At 40.8% G+C, this 17,525-nt stretch overlaps 1 protein-coding gene across 1 annotated transcript; it reads right to left on the bottom strand.

Annotated features, from left to right (window-relative positions):
• Positions 1-659: 659 nt before the first annotated feature.
• Positions 660-16,893, bottom strand: LOC139739926 (delta-1-pyrroline-5-carboxylate synthase-like; the record flags this gene model as incomplete). The annotated part of the gene is made up of 14 exons (XM_071650526.1): positions 660-933; positions 2,159-2,254; positions 2,970-3,156; positions 3,804-3,925; positions 4,868-5,063; positions 5,933-6,070; positions 7,114-7,334; positions 8,070-8,166; positions 8,829-9,038; positions 9,984-10,199; positions 12,336-12,500; positions 13,523-13,627; positions 14,320-14,454; positions 16,672-16,893. Coding segments are annotated over 14 exons (2,307 nt in total), but the record flags the coding sequence as incomplete, so codon positions are not given.
• Positions 16,894-17,525: the final 632 nt, after the last annotated feature.

Here is a 17,525-nt window from a genome sequence, read left to right on the forward strand (position 1 = left end):
ACTAAAAAGTGGGTAAACTCTGTCATCAAAGCCTGTTTACAAACCACTAATCTTATGAAGAGTGGTACAGAGCAGCTCAAATGAACAAAATGAATTCATAAAAGCCTCATCACAATTCCCATTTTCTGCATTTGAGTGGAAATATGGAATAAGGATTTATGGCCACATTTCTCCACTCTTGAAACCATCCAAAGAAGCTTAAAGTCTTGACAAACAGTTTCAATTCACAATCGAATATTTCTTAAACCTACAAGGGGCGATCTTAAATACAGTCACTTTTAGTGACATCAGATAAAACTCCTGCTTCAAGCCCACTCAGAAAGAGATCACAAAAAAGACGACCTTCAATTATTACAGCAAGGTCAGAACCTTAAAGTAATGTCGTGATATATTGTGAAGACAAGTAAGAAAAAGAAAAAAGTTAGAAGTGAACAGAATTCAAATGCAATATAACAACTGGCTACTTATTTCATAAACTCTTTGGCCCAAATTCACACAGGTGGTTTAAACCTGGTTTAAACCTAGACCATGTTACAAATTTAGACCGAGATCTAAAATAAGCCTGAAATAGGCGTACCTTTGACATGCCCATATCAATGTGCGTTTGTTACTCGACATCTGTTGGCACACGCAATATGTCAATCGTATCTACACTGAAGAAATTTGCATAAACCATGGTCTAAATTTGTACCGCATTAGTGAATTCGGCCCAATTTGTCTTTGTTGTACCATCCCTTTAAGCGGTCACCTTCTCTGGCTCTTCTTGGCTCTCTGGCTCCAGCTCTTGGTGGAGGAAACTCTTTGGTCCTCCCTCCGTGTACTCCTGCACAGTGTCCCCCGACCCCTCCAGGATCCATTTCGTGGTGAGGAGTCCCTCCACCCCTACTGGTCCACGGGCATGGATTCGGGTGGTACTGATACCCACTTCAGCTCCTGACATATTGAAGGAGGGGAGGGGGGGGGGAACAAAATTCCATTCAAATTCGCATTGATGTGTTCTTTCAAACTATTTTTGTTACTGATTTGTTTTTCATATACTTCTTTTATTCTCTATGTTTGCCTTTCACTTTGAGATGAAGGGGGAGGGATTGAATAAGGAGGGAGTGAGAGCTTTATTGGAAGTATTATAGGGCACATCACTAAGTTGTACCGGGAGGTCAAAATGGGTATCAGATACATTCTGCAAACCATACCAGTAATTGTTAAATCAGCTAACAATAACATTGCAGTTTGATCAGTTCTACCATTTGTGAAGATCTGTTTTTTGACCCTAGAGTAAGTTATAAGGCCACATCAGCTGGACACATATGAATGAAAATGGGAAAAGGAAAATGTGTTGCATTTGGACTTAATTTAATGTGCCCACAAAGTGGGCCTTGAATGCTTAATAGCAAAGGGACACCATGGGACTCTGAAGGACCAGATAATGAGCATTAAGCGTCTTGCCTTGGGGCACAGCCATTGCTACCAGAGGACTCAAACCAGGTACCTTATGATTGAGAGTCTATTATATGGTCTCATTCAGAGAGCCTTATCAGCTAACCACTGAATAATAATGGCAGCATTTACACAAAAGTAACAGAATAAAGAAAATGCCTCCAACACCCTTGGGGGTAGAGGCATGATGAAATGAGGTTGATGATGATGGCAATGATGGTGATGTCATAACTGTTATTCTCACCATCATCATTATCATCATCATCATCATCATCATCATCATCACCATCACCACCATCATCATCATCACCATCACCACCATCATCATCACCCCCATCACCATCATCATCACTATCACCATCATCATCACCATCACCATCAACATCATCATCATCACCATCACCATCATCACCCCATCACCACCATCATCATCATCACCATCATCATCACTATCACTATCATCACCATCACTATCACCATCATCACCATCATCATCATTACCATCATCACTATCATCATCATCATCATCACCATCATCATAATCATCACTATCACCACTACAATCATACTCATCACTATCATCCTCATCATCATTATCAACATCATCATTATCATCACTGCCATAAATACAATCCTCTTCATCATCATTATCACCACCATCAACAGACCATCCACCATCATCCCCATTATCACCATCATCACATCTACAGAAGATTCTCACCTAGTCCAAAGCGGTATCCATCTGAGAAGCGAGTGCTGGCATTGTGGAAGACACAGGCACTGTCTACGCTGCTGAGGAATCTTTCCGCTGTCTCCTCTGTGATGCAAAACGTTCGTGAACAAACAGGAACAAGAGATTGGTAACCAACAGAGACACAAATCAGAAAATACTATACATATCACCTTCATTCCCCCTCACCACAGAATAATTTCTTATTTCTCATAAATTTTCACACTCCTTAATCATCTCCAGTAAAAGTGGATATTTTCGCACGACTAATTTTTTGCACTCAGCCGGGTAAGAGTATCACATGTTTTTAATTCCGCAGAATCAAGATATCAAGAACAGAACCAGAACATATGGCAAGCAAAATATTCGTGTGCTTTTATTTTCTTGCTAGTTTCTGGTTGCTCGAAATGCACGAAAATTTCAACACTGCAAAAATTTCCACTTTTACAGCACTTTGCCCACTGAGTGAAACAAGTGAACACACTGTGCCAAACCTATCACCAAAACAGCACAGATGATCAACTTAGGATACAAAGGTAAGGTAGGCCTCTTGGACACTTTCAAATTCCAGTGATCAATAGTGCTGTTCTTTTGTCTATGACCTCTGGAGTATAACTGTACAATCAGGCATACATATATTGACTAGAAACATGTCGTGCAAAGTCAAATTCAAGGAATTGTGTAATACCTGCAATAAATCTTTCCGTCACCATGTTTTTGTAGAGAGTAGGGAAATTCACACACAGAAGACAGATTGCAATGCAGACAGCAGTATTGTCTTGGTTTTCTCCCCCACACTTACCGTTCTCTGTGACCACCACATCCGTGTGGGAGCTGCCGTATCGGTGGATGTGGCTGATGGCAGCTTCGACATCGTCCACGATCTCAACGGCGCACTCCAGGCCGCCGTACTCCATGCTCATGGACTGCGCCTCCTTGGGACCAAATTTGAGGGAGCGGGCGAGGCGTGGTCCTGGGTTGAACTTGACCTGATGTACAAAGCAAAAAAGGGAAGATAAAGATACATACAGATTATGCTTCACTGCTTAAAGGTAGAACATCACCAATCTTCGACAATCTGTGGATTTTCTTTTCATTTTCTTCGTATGCTTCCACATGTATGCCGGTAAGGTTTGAAATTGATTGATAGCTAATACATCTATCAAGGCTCACATGCTAGATAATCTACCATATGACAAGCTCTGCTGATCCCAGTTTTCCTTCAAACTTCCCACAATACTATGAAGGTGTACACCAAAGCTAATAGCATCATGACAGTATCCAGTTATTAGTCACACAATGAAATTGATTATCAACTTGATATTAAGGTGGTAATCTACTACTGATTATAAACACTATTTACAGAGTAAATATCACAGAAAATAAATCAATGTCTCCATGCACATTAAAGTAAGGAAAATATAGAAATAAGGAAAAAGACTGGAGAGGAAACAAGGCAGGAAGAAAAATGGCACAATTTTGACATACAGCCTAAAGCCTAATCCAATGACAAGTTAACAAGATCCATTTTCAAAAGACATCTATGGACTTTACAGAGCAGTGGCTCTCAGCTGATGACCTCACATATGTCACTGCCCTCCCACACTCCCCCCCCCCCCCATATCCGTGGTCTTACATTTTCTGAGCGAAGCATGTCTAGGATGTCCTCGAAGACCTGCGTATGCCGGTGTGCCTTGTGGATGAGAAGTGTCTCCATGGCATTACACGCTGCTGGGTAGTCACACTTGGAATCTCGCACTGCATGCAGGATATGAATACAATATCTTTCACATCACTGCTGAAGTCTGTGATTCCCATTTGGCAATACTGTAAAAGTGGAAATTTTCGCGCATTTTGCGCAACCAGAAACTAGCGCAAAAATAAAAGCATGCAAATACTTTTGCTTGCCATATGTTCCTGTACTTACTGTCTTGATTCCGCGAAATTAAAAACATGCGAAACTCTTCTTACCAGGCCGAGCGCAAGAAATTAGTTGCACGAAAATATCCACTTTTACAGTATCGTCTATTCTTTATCTCTGCCAGAACAGATAGTAGAGAGAGCAAATTACACAATTTTCTAAACCTTATGCTGGAAAATGATGCATGAGGCAACATAGTTAGTCAAGTATCAACACCAACATTTCAATTTCCATAATCACAATCAAGACAAAAATCACAGTTCAATTCATTATTTCTATATGCATTGCCATCACCACTGACACCACGGTCATCATGATCATCAATACAGTTTAACATACAAACACACTATAAACATGGGAATTGAATAAATGATTGAATTAATGAATGGAATGAATGATTGAATTGGTGAATGGAATGAATGATGGAATTAGTGAATGGAATGAAAGAAGGAATGGAACTGGAATTGGAATGGAATTGGAAAAGAATGGAATGGAATGGAATGAAATGAAATTGGAATGAATGAATGAATTGTATGAATGAATGAATGAAGGAAGGAAGGAAGGAAGGAAGGCAGGAAGGAAAGAAGAAATGAAGAAATGCAATGAAATTATAAAAGGATGAATGAATAAATCAAGCAATCAGTGTATGAAGCAACGGAATGATATTTCATGATAAAACAATTACAATTCACATCATATACACTGTAACGATCACTGGGTCGAACAAAACTTATCAACTCTGCAGTGTTTAAAGGAGAACTGAATAAAGAGAGCCTAACCGATTCGTAGGGCCATTTCTGGGTCGGCGTCAGCATCAACGTAGACATGGCAGATGCCCTCACTGTGTCCCAGGACTGGAATCCCCTCGCTCTGTTCCTGGATCAGCTGCACCATCTCCTTAGAGCCTCGTGGAATCACCAGATCAATGTCTTCCGACATCCTAAGGAGATCGCCGACTTCCTCTCTTGTGTTCACCTGTCATGGATCCAAAGTATTACATACTTTAACATTATAAGACGGAAATAGCATACGAAAGCTCAAAGCTCTTTGAGCTATTTAATCTAGTTCAGAAAATTTTCAGCCTTAACAAAGGGCTTTCACAAAGGGATCAACATGACCTCAGTTATGATAAATTCATTCACTTGTTTGTCGTTGTTTCTATTTGATTTTAAGCTTTATTTTGGGTGGTGACTGTGTTTTGAAACACAAGTAATCAAAGAAGGGTCACTTGGAAATCACAATAGTGAGCTCATGCTAGCTTTGAGCCTACCAAATAATAGTTTCATTATTTTTGAATGTGCAAATATGTACAGATGTAATCATATTCAGACCTTGATGTGGATAAAACAAAGACACTGCCCTATTAACTGACATTGTGATCATTCTAAGAAGTAAGATAATATGAAAACAATACCATGCAAGATCATCCAGGAAATCATCACCAAAACTTTACTGAATAGGGATAGAAAAGGTATTCAGTCGAACAAGACTTTTTTTTTCATCAAAATATTTCAATACCAGTGTCAAGAGTGAATAAAAGAACAGAGATGTTCATGGGCACTCATGATCACTCAGCTCTTCTTGGAAGGGAAAGCTTCGTTCATTCTATGGCACCGAGACAGACTAGCACCATACTCCTATGACATTACCTTGCTTTCTGTCACTTTATGTACAAAGCGATGAATCTTTTCAATCTTTCAGTCTTCTCAAATACAGCATGGCTAAAGCTTGTCAATATGAATGACTAATGAGATCTAGGACTACACTTTTAACCATTGCTGGCTATGATTTGGATGGGAAACTGCCACAGAGTCTGATGGGGAGGCCTAGGAAGATGAACCTACCAGTGCGATAGCATTCTTGGCTCCGTGTGTCTCCAAGGCCTCCTCCACAAGAGAGAAGAGCGCCTCATTGCTGTAGGTAGCCTCCTTCCCTCCCTTCAGGAGGAGGCCGTTGGCACTGCTGATGGCTAGGGCAGCAACCTGAGAGAAAATATACATATTTAACAGAATTAGAAACAAAAATCACTTAACACTGTTTTCTACAGTGAATCTCTACTGCTCCACAGGGTTAACCCGTTGGAGACTAGTCATGAGTATACTCGGGCAGATGTTTATGGGAAATGCATGTTGTAGCAAAATCAGCCCATCTTCAACGGGTTAAGAGAGGAGGAATATATCAGAAATGTGATAAAGAGACACTAATGGTATGGCATGGACTATTTCACCATTTTCTTGAGATGAACTGAACAGATTCTCACAGTAGATCATATCCCTGTGTCAAATCATCAGTTACTTTACTATCCCTAGTGGTCCACAAGATGAATGGATCCCATAGGTGCTTCATTATTGAAGAAAAGTGTATTCACCACTCTCAGCAGCAATCACAATACCAGTGTTATGCCAGTCCATGCGTGGACTACTCTACATGTATGGACACACCAATGGTTGCTCATCTGGTATTAGCCAATGATGGCAAAGAGGCAAAGTCAAAATCCTCCCCCCCCCCCTTCCTCCACCAAACTTTACACTCTAAACCCAAGACCTGGGGTCTGTTTCATAAAGAGTTATGATTTATCTTACGCTTGATTTATTGAATATAACTTAGTGAACGAATCAAGCATAAGAGCATAAAGATACAAACGTAGTTACGCTTGATTTCAAGCACAGATTTAATAGCAGATAGAGCATAACTTTATTGAATCGCATCAAGCATACGATCAATCTTACTATCAATCTTCATGAAACAGGCTCCTACTATACTGTACTTGTCACACGTTTGGAAAAGAGTGTCCACAGAAAGCAGAGACATTCAGCACAATTAAACCAACAATGACAACCAAAATAGTCACATGGCCATGGTGAAGAAGGATCAATTCGCTGATAAAGGCTGTAGCACTGGCAGCTGAAAAATTCCAGAGGTAAATTGTACATAATGAGATCAAAAGTCAACACAAATTTCACAACCAAAACAGGTTCAACTTCGTCCTCTCCACTCCTTCCATCTCACATCATATTTCCCTCACCTGTGGAAGACAATCTGGGCGGGACTCGAAGATCACCATGAGAACGCCAATTGGCACAGTGACCTGCTTTAGGAGCATGCCGTCCGAGAGGAGTGTCCGCTTCACCTCTCGGCCGACGTTCCGGTAGGAGGAGGCAGCGATCTGTTTCAATCCTTCGGCGAGATTCCTCAGCTTTGCCTCAGACAGCGAGAGCCTGGCCAGATTGGGGCCAGTCATTTCACCTGGGATAAGATGGGATCGTTGAGGTGTCAATTGTAATGTGATTAAACAGGGCTCGACATCAGAAGTGGCATGGGGACGTCAGAAATAGGTTTTGGGCCACCACTTTTCAAGAAAAGATATGTTTTTAGTGGTCTGATTGGGTCACCAAATTTCACTGTCTGGCCACCAAAAGAAAAGGTTAGTTTCAAGCCTTGTATACACATGTAGGTAATTGAGAAAATTAATCAACCTGTTGAGGACAAGCTGATTTTGCTACAACAAGCATTTCCATAGACAGTTGCCCCAGTATACTCAGGACTCATTCTCAATGGGTTAAAAAGCAAAAGAGTGCAAAAACTTCAGGTGAAATTGGGTCTGTCAGATAATTATCCTGTAAGGGCAGGTATTGCATAACAAGTGGTTCATGGACAGGGGCTGAATTTGTGGCTTGCATTAGGTCATTTTTGTTACCATTCGTAACCACATTCCAGCTTCTGTGACTGCAAAATTAATACTTTAATATTCATGTAGCATGCCTAAATTGGACATATGCTGTAATCACAGTCATTCTATGAAACTCTCTTACATTCCCTCTGCAAAAGTGCTATACTCCAGCAAAATATGTGGCAACTTCAGATGCTGTTGCAAACAAGAATTATGAATATCTATGAGAATTATGAATATCTATGAGAATTAGGAATATCTATGAGAATTAGGAATATCTCACAAAACACTACGAAGTTGGTGTCACTCACTTCTGCGGGCGTTGTCAATATCCATTTGGTTTGCTGCTAGGATGGTTTCTGACCTTTGAACTAACAGGTCAGCCAGTCGTTCAATGATTTCAGCTCTCTGTCAAACAAAATCAAATTGACAAATGTTGCCCAGTTCAAAGTCTCATGAATGCCATAATATTTCAACAGGCTTCCAGCAACTCAACAAATGCAGAGTCTAACGGATTAGTAATGGAGTAGTATGATTACCATTGATATTATGCCTGATTGTAGAGTCTGGGTGGTCCACAAGGGATTTCAGCATGTTGCTGAAACATGCTCAAATTCTTGTGCAACATCCTCAAAATCCAAAAACATGCTATGCAACATCTTCTCATTGACAACTTGTAGTTTACCATACCAGCCTGGCATTCTCTACACAATACGCCCGTTCATAGTTACAATCTGAGCATGTGCACATACGGGTCACTACAGACCTTCTCTTGAATCTGACTAGCATCCGAGGTACTTGAAAACTGGACAGGTCTTCATGCAAACTGTGCTTCAATTATCTATGTATGAACTAGGTGGATATCAGAACGTACATAATGAACATAAGTATTCATGCAGCACCTTCAAGTAAATCACCACTTTCTGCTAGGCAATTTGCAACTAATGAAAGGATCAATCCATGTCTCCAAAAGTCTGTGACTCAGCGGTCACTGCCAACCATTGCTAAACTGTGAACTGGCTTATCAATTTAGATGCAACTGATTGTTAATGGAGAGTTTAAGATCACACCTCTTGTGGGGCGAGAGCCTGAAGGATTCTGCCCCCCTCTCTGGCCGAGACAGCTTGGTTCTCAGGGGTCACTCCTGTGGGCTTTGTCTCCGTGAAGAACGTCCCGATCTTCCTCCCGTTCACAATGTTGAGGACGATGTCATCCCTGTTCATCCCATTGCCAATGACAACGCTGCAGCCGCGTTCTAAAGCCCAGTTGGCAGCCTTAACCTTTAAACATAAATTAGGACACCATGCTGTTGAAAATGTACATCTTTACACCATTCACAGTTGGCATTAAGATTATACTGCCTACTTTTTTGAAGACTGCACGAGTTGACAAATTGTAAACTCTTTATGAACATATTCTACAGTACATTCTCAAATTGCAATAAAAACCAACCCCTCTAAGATTTCAGAGAAAAACAAAAATGAAAGTTGTTGCACAACACTACCACAAAAATTTGTTTGCTTTGCACATTTGTAAGCAATGGTGATAAAAGATTCTGAAAGCAACAATCTGTTCACTTACAATAATGCTAACATTATCTAGTAGATAGGTGAGATTAAATTCAGAGATGCTACCACATGAACATTGCAAATAAATAAGTAGCATTTCACATGAGTCAGTTGTGTAAAGAGCATTGCCCTTGCAAAAGAAAGAAGGCCATATTTCACATACATCAAATTTAAAGTTTGTACGTCCCTTTTGCAACCCAGAAAATTAGATTCCTTTTAAAAGCTGGTATATTGTTCAGATAGGTAATTCAGACCTTTCCTCAAAATAATGAAACTTGAAACTTCTTTATGGTCGGGGGAATAAATGCTAAAGGTTTTCAGTAAATTTATTCACACCCCATAAACTGTCCAACTGCTTTTCTCAGTACAGAACGGGAGCATATTCTCAAGTGATATGGGATTAGTTTTTTATTTCTTAAAAAAAAAAACTTTGAGGTGTACTACCATAAGTTTTCATACACGATGTAGGGAGACATTGTTCTTCAATCATGCAAAAACTTTCTTTTCGACATTTCCAAAAAGGATGTCTCACCTTTTTTTTTTTAGGGATTCTAAAACCAGGGACAGAAAAAGATAATTGATTTCGAGAGTAGATTAGAAGCAGTACAAGAAGACATGAAAAAGAAGAAGGCCATGAAAAGCAATCACCATCCTCACCTTAGACTCCATGCCCCCCAGCCCCACGCGGGACTTCCCCCCAAACGTGATGAAAGCTGTATCCCCTGGGTAGACAGTATTCAGAAGGGATGAGCCCTCAAGACCGGGCGGAGCCGAGTAGATGCCATCGACGTCGGACAGAAGTACAAGGAGATCGGCATTGACTTCGATTGCCAGGCGGGCCGCCAGGCTGTCATTGTCTTTGATGCTGATGACCTTGAAGGGGAAACAAGTTCACAGCTTTCTTACCTAGTGTGCAAGTTTGTGTATTTTTTTGTTGTGTGTCATCTCATCCTTCAACTTATTGAGACAGTAAATTGTTTTTTGTAGGTTAATGTCCCATTACAATTCAAATTATTCAAACAGTGGTGCCCCCAGATTGACACCAGACTCATGCAGACAATGTATAGGAATGACACACATGTTTCTTTGCCACACTTGGGGGAAAAATATCAATGTCTGAACAAAAAATCCTGTCTGAACAAATAATTAACAAACAAACAAAAAAGGCAATTAATTTTAATTGCAATTACACCTGACGAGCCACTGATGTCATGCGTGTCAATTCTAAATTAACAAACAAACAAAAAGGGCCATTAATTTTAATTGCAATTACACCTGACTTGCCACTGATATCATGCGTGTCAATTCTAAGTAAGCCTAAACATTAGTATTTGCATGCAGCATTTTATTGTTCTTGCACATGCACTAAGCCATAATTTGTCTGGCTCTTTTATTGGCATTAATTATGTGGTTGATCATCTCCTCACCCAGCGGGCCATTAAGTTAGTTATACACACCCACACATGTGTAACAGTGCAGAAAAAACACCATACACTCCTTGTGACACAATGGAATCAAAGGATCATAACATGCACATCTGAGCATAGTTCCTTGAAGGACAGCCTCGGGAAATTGATAGAACAAAGTACCATACAAGAGTCTAATAAAGAGCACTCCCACGACACTTAACTTTAGAATCGAGCATCAAATTTATAGCTGTGCAAGAAATATATGTGAACTGTGAAGTGTTAGAAATAGACGTGGTATCATGCAATCTGGAAAACAGTGTAAAGCAGGAGGAACAATCATAATGCCTTTATCTCTCACTCTGATTGACTGCTACCTAATATTCAGAGTGACAGAGTACTGTAAAGCAGGTAATGTTCGCAGCATGAAATTTTTGCAAAATGGAGCTGACAGCCTTTTTCGCAGCATGAAATTTTTGCAACTTGCCACTGGCATCCAAAACATTATAGTGTAGACAAGAGCTTTCACATGCATGTTCATCTCACAAACCTTGGCTCTTGCAAAACTTGCAAAATTAAAATGCATGCAAAAATATCTGGTTTAACAGTAATGTTACACATCAGTAGAAACATTGTTTCAATAGTTACGTTCAGACGGTGATCTTTAACCTCGAGGATAGCTATCTTCGAGGATAAGCTTGTAGTTGAGCATTGTGTAGACGCACTCGTTGATAGCCAACTTGAAGCTAACTCAAAGACAGCTATCCACAAGATATCTCAGGGTTAGTGCTCTATCAACAAACCAAGGGGGATCCCCACTCGTGTGCACACAACTTGTTGATAGGAACTTTATAAGCACAGTTACAGGGGACAGTGAGCCTATCCTCGAGGATAGCTACCTTTGAGGATAAGCTTCATTGTGTGAATACATGTCGTAGTTAGGGGGCCAGAGCTTATATCCTTGAAGGCAGCTATCCTCAAGGTTACGGATCACGGTCTGAACGTAACTAATATATTTCTGGAATATTTCTGTGATGATCAGTCAACAATGACAATTTCATGGAAATCGGATGGACAGAGACCTTACACATCCATGATAAAAAAGTTGGTTTCCAAATGGATGTTTCTAATAGCTTTCAAATGAGATTTTCTTTTTTTTAAAGCCAGTGCTATTTCATGCATTATATCTATATGCAGGTATTTCTAATGGTTCTAAGGCATGCTATTATGGAATGGTGACTGGAATGATGAAATACAGGAAACCGACAACATTGTCCCCAATGACTGGTCTTTTGGCCGCACACAACTTATCTGACATCTCCAGATGCTTGACGTTTCAATTTCATTTGCAAGAATATGTATCCCTGCTGCTCTATGAATGCAATAATTAGTATGACATTATGATCTCTCCATTACTTTTTCTTTGTTTTGTTGTTTGGGCCAAATATTGAAAGCAACTCTCCATTGTGACTGTGCAGAACCGAATGAAAGCTATTCTACGAATGTTAGATCGAAGGTCAAGAGAGATCTGTGCCTTGACCAGTGCCCAGCTCGAATCTACAAAAAAAAAACGAAACTGGTCGGTCTCTGGCGGGTTCGTTACCTCCGTTCTTACCCCGGCCAGGTCTTTGTCTTCCTCGGGTGGCGGCACGACGGCGTCGTTGCTGTTGATGATAGGGATGATGTTCATGCGGAGGAGCTCTTGGATGGTGCCGCGCAGGTTACTGCGGGTGTAGTCATGGTAGAAGTCGGGCTTGGTGACCAGCACCTGCCAAATTGAGTGAGCATTACATAGTCAAGAGAGGAAATAAACAGAAAGGTTGAGATGTATACAGACTTGCCACCAAGAGTGAGGGAAATATCTACAGTCCAACCTCTGTTATCCGGTCATGTTAGGACCGGCCCGCATCTGGTTGAGCGATTTGGCTGGATATGGGAGAAACAATGTTAATGTACATGTAAAATGTAGCGAACGACCCTGTGGTAGCTGGTGTACACCACAACAGTGGTGTAATCTATGCTAGCCTACTTGAAATTACACTCTGGATACTGAAACATTCAAAGTAAAAATCACTACATGTTTCTGAAGGGAATATCAAAGGTAGATTGTGTGGGTTTAGTAGGAGTTTTAATCAAGTTTGAAATCACTTCTCTTTCTTTTATTTTGCATCCTCACTGCGTGAACACGTCTGGATGAAAATGATGTGTGGATAAGAGATGGCAGGATAATCGAGGTCGGACTGTTACAAAAAAAAGAAGAAGAACAAGTCAGGAAGCAATGAAGGGACTTTGTGTGCCGCATTCCCATGCACAACTCAGATGACGGCATGCCATCTTTGCATATTCCGCTCAAAAGCACATACTCACAAATGGTAATAAATCTCAATTTGCCATTGTACACCAAAAAAGCAAAGCCATAGCTTTGTCATAGATTTTACATCACAGCAAAGTCTAAAAATGTTCTCTATGACTTCGCTGTAATGCATTTCTAGCATTGAAACACTACACTGAAACTACAAAAAGTTACACGAGTTTGAAAAACAGAATGACTTTCCAAAAGTGCTTAAGCACTGCAGTCTCAGAATAATGTGGCACATGGGGAGGGGGTTACACCGTTGAACACCAATAGTTAACAAACAGCCATATGGAAATCTATAATGATGATAACCAGAAAAAAAAAAATACTATCACCAGCAGAATCATTACAGAAATGCAGTCATCACCACTAGGAAATGTTCACGACAGGTATTTCATTTGTAATGGACAGAGACTGATCTGTTGTCCACTCACCTGTGCAGTGGTCAGTCCATACTGAGCAAACATGGCCTCATAGAGGGACATCAGGCCACTCTGACCGGCCGCAGCACAGGCTCTGGAATCCAGCAGTGGATTTGTCTGCATGGTGAGAAAAATCAAAACCCAAGTTAAGTTACCTTCCAGTGAACAGTCCATCATACACCGAGAAACTCAATTTCAAACAATGTACCACACAATTTTCACCTCGTGTGCTCATGGACAAAGCTATCAATACACATAAACTAAAGATATCAATTATACAATAATAATAATTTGACAATCATAATCCAAAAGGAAATGTTGATGAAAGGAAGATCCCTATCCACAGTACAGCCTTGCAAGTGTGATTAGGGCAAGGAAACTGAATGAATACAGCAGTTTCGTCCTCAAGATTTTTGCCTGCTCTTTAGTCACAATGTAATTTCATACCATGACAATGTATGCAGTGTCGCTCTTGAAAACTATGCCTTCCTAATTAATGCCTAAAGATCCAAACATATATTACATTACTACAATGGATTCAAACTATTCAGGAACTGATGAAATTGTATGCTTATTCAAGCTTTTGTCTTGATTTGACTTCTGTTGTTGTAGTTTTGCTTTTCTTTCTTTGTTTTTGTGGGTGGTTATTTGGGAATTTTTCTTTGCCATATGCTAATGTCCTTACCATGGCATGGCACTCTCTCCCACTTTAAAACAAAGAAAAACAAACAAAGTGTTTCTCATTGCAATGCAAAAGCCAAGACCAAGCTTGCCTCACAAGTGCAAGGGCAGGGGAAGAGGAAACTTACTCGAAGGTTTGGGGCAAGGGTCTGCTTGATACTCTTGGCCAGCATGACTTCATGATGGAGACGTTGCTTGCCAAAGGCCACGGCACCACTGGTCACAAGAAGGACCTGTCTGCCGGATGACTGAAGTTCCGATACCTGAGCCAGAGGAGAAAAACACCACATATTAACCCTTTCGGCGCAAGGGACTTTGGACAGTGCATACAATGCGTATCCGGGCAATTACCCCCTGAGGGCAATTACCCCCTGGCTTAACACTGGTTAGTGGTAAGGTGAGAGTAAAGATTAGGGCTAGGGTTAGGTATAGGGTTAGGAGTTTGGGTTAGGGTTAGGATTAGGTCAAGGATTAGGATTAGGATTAGGATTAGGGCCAGGGGAAGGGTCTGGGGTAATTGCCCAGGGGGTAATTGCCCTAGACCCATACAATGTTATGGGGTTTTCAGTGCTAATAGGCATCCAAAGCACACAAAGGAGTAATGAGTATGGATAGAGGATATGCAGACTGTCACAAACTCCCCCCCCCCCCACAAAAAAGCAACAACAACTGCATGCACATTGATGAATGCGTCACACAGTTCAATTACAGTTGAAGATAGGAGAATAACGCACAATAAAGCAGCATATCCACAATATGGCGCAATCATTGTATTCTACCCTGCATGACAAGACAATTAAAATGTCACAAGATATTGATGCATTTTTTTGGTAAGGGCACATTCTGAAAGAGCATTTACTGCAGAAAGTTAGAGACTTTAAAGTTTTAGGTCTATTCAAGTGCTTAATTACATCCAGGATGTGCTATGTGCAATGAATGGGACAAAGAATGGCATACAAAACTCCACAGCAATAACTATGAAGAGATTATCAGATTGGACTGAAATTTTGCATCCTAATCGAGTACATTCTACTTGTGACTACTTAAAACTTTCAATGCTTTAGCATCATCCTTTCAAATGTTATTATTGCAGTTGTGGATTGGAGAATAACCCACAATAAAGCAGCATTGCACAATATGGCACAAGTGTAATAATATGTAACCATGCATTACAAAACCACCCCAAATTGCCAGACATGAATTTTTCGGTAAAAGCCTATTCTGAAAGGGTGTTTACTGAGAAAAGAGGCTTTGAAGTTTAGGGTCTATTTAAGTGCTGTCAACCAGCAAGTACTACATGCATTGAATGGGATAGAGAATGTGATACAAAAATCCATAGCAATTGAATTTTTGCACCATTTATCGGTAAACAACATTCAAAGGCACCAGGCTCCCACAATATGCCACATATTAATCACAAAAGAAAGAGTGTGAAGAGGGTTTATAAGATATGAAAAAGGACCTCCAAGACATACCAATTCACACAGAGTTAAAGAAAAAGTGTTAGATAGCAAAAAGTGCAAAAAATGACAATATCCCATTTGTTTTATGATCTCTCATTTCAAAAATCACATAAAGGAAAAATTATCCTTTTAGAAAGTACAGTATCTTAAACCTAAAAACTGACATTAGGAAGTTGACCCATTTCACCTATATTTGGTCCTCTGATCATGTATCATTGGGTCATGTGAAATTTTGTTGGTTTTGTGATGGTAGTCATACATACATTGTATTTGTTACTGTAAACGTCAATATTTTCGCGCGATTAATTTTTCGCGCTGACCGGCTCGAAAACGTATTCGCGGGTTCTTAAATTCGCGCTCCGCAGCAGGTTACTTTACTGTAGTACACATTCACTGCTTTCATCCAAAGCCTCTGCTACATAGCTTGCTATGCCAGCGTACGACAAGCGACGTAGCGAGCGGCTCGACTGCGAGTACAAGCACTCAAATACGTAGTACAGCTGTGAATGTAGTACGGTAGTCACGGGGGAATGTAGCATCGGTGCGTGCGGTGCACACATGCATGCTACAGTACACAGCAATCTATCGTCTCTTCGCACAGTACTAGTAGCGTAAACATGCCTGTACATTGTACTACGTAGCAGTATCATCGATGAAGCGCACACAATTCATCCCGTTCAAAATGTGCATAGAAAATCGTGAAGATATATTCGCGCGTTTTTGAATTCGCGCTAGCCGAACGTAGCGCGAAATCCGCGAAAATTAATGTACCGCGAAAATTTCCACGTTTACAGTACACTGATTATGAGAGTTCAGACAAGAATAAAACTCTACACATAACAAAAAACATTCAAATTTTTACTTTTTGGTTTACTGGCCAAGTCCTCTAAGATATCAACATTAATCAATACTTCCTTTGAGTCAGTACTTCATGCAATATGTTGATAATTCTTTGATGAAACATCAAAAAAAGGCGACTCTTAGAAGAGGAAGGTAGAAGAAGAACTTGAAAAGCACCTGTTCTACAATGGAGGCAAGCCGTCCCAGTGCCAACCCACACTCGTCCCCTCTTGTGATCACGGCACTCCCAAGCTTCAGGACGATTCTCTTGCAGTGCTTCAGCTCCGCCCGCGACACCGCTGGTTTCTTCACCAGCGACGTCGTCGAGACGCTGCGCAGCGCACTCACGCTGCCGGCAACGAGTTTGTGAGTGGAACAGTCTGACAGGATGTTGCCATACCCTGATCTGTGTGATTCGTTGGATGATTCCAAGTGGGAGAACTTGCGGGCTAGGAGTTGTGACTGATACAGACAGTTTGATTCCTCACGGAGAAAAGGGGTCTTGGCACTAGACCCGATTCTCTTCAGAGCAGCACTGCAGAGGATATTTCGCACAGCAGATGACATGGCGGTGGTAGATTGGTGTGTGTCAAGTCTAAAGCATAACCTTCTCAGGTATCTGGTGATGTTCCCTCTAATCTATACCCTTGTTGCTCACAGTGTAAGGTTGTCTTTTATTTCTAGAGGAGACCAGACTCTAAACCTGCGAATAGGAAAGATAACATCAGTTGGAAAACATGTGCTCAATTCCATCATGTCTCAATAATCTCATACTGACAGAGACTCCAACCCCAATCACCTTCTGATCTGGAGATTCTCCCGCTCGAAACCCATAGCAAACGGGAGACTCCAAGTAGATGTGTGCGAAGTTCCTAGGGTTCTAGATGTTCTCTGGTGCTATCTAAGGCTTATTCTTTTTAACATACGATAGCAATTAGTAAGAAATCCTTTCCACCAGGAGACACAGAGCCAGGGCGGGAGAAATCAAATCTCAAGCGGGAGAATGGGAGGTTTTGCAAAAATGGGTTTTC

This window comes from Diadema antillarum, unplaced genomic scaffold, assembly GCF_040938485.1.
Source record: "Diadema antillarum isolate AM-2024a unplaced genomic scaffold, OU_Dant_1.0 seq00000821_RagTag, whole genome shotgun sequence".
NCBI classification, from domain to species: Eukaryota; Metazoa; Echinodermata; class Echinoidea; order Diadematoida; family Diadematidae; genus Diadema; species Diadema antillarum.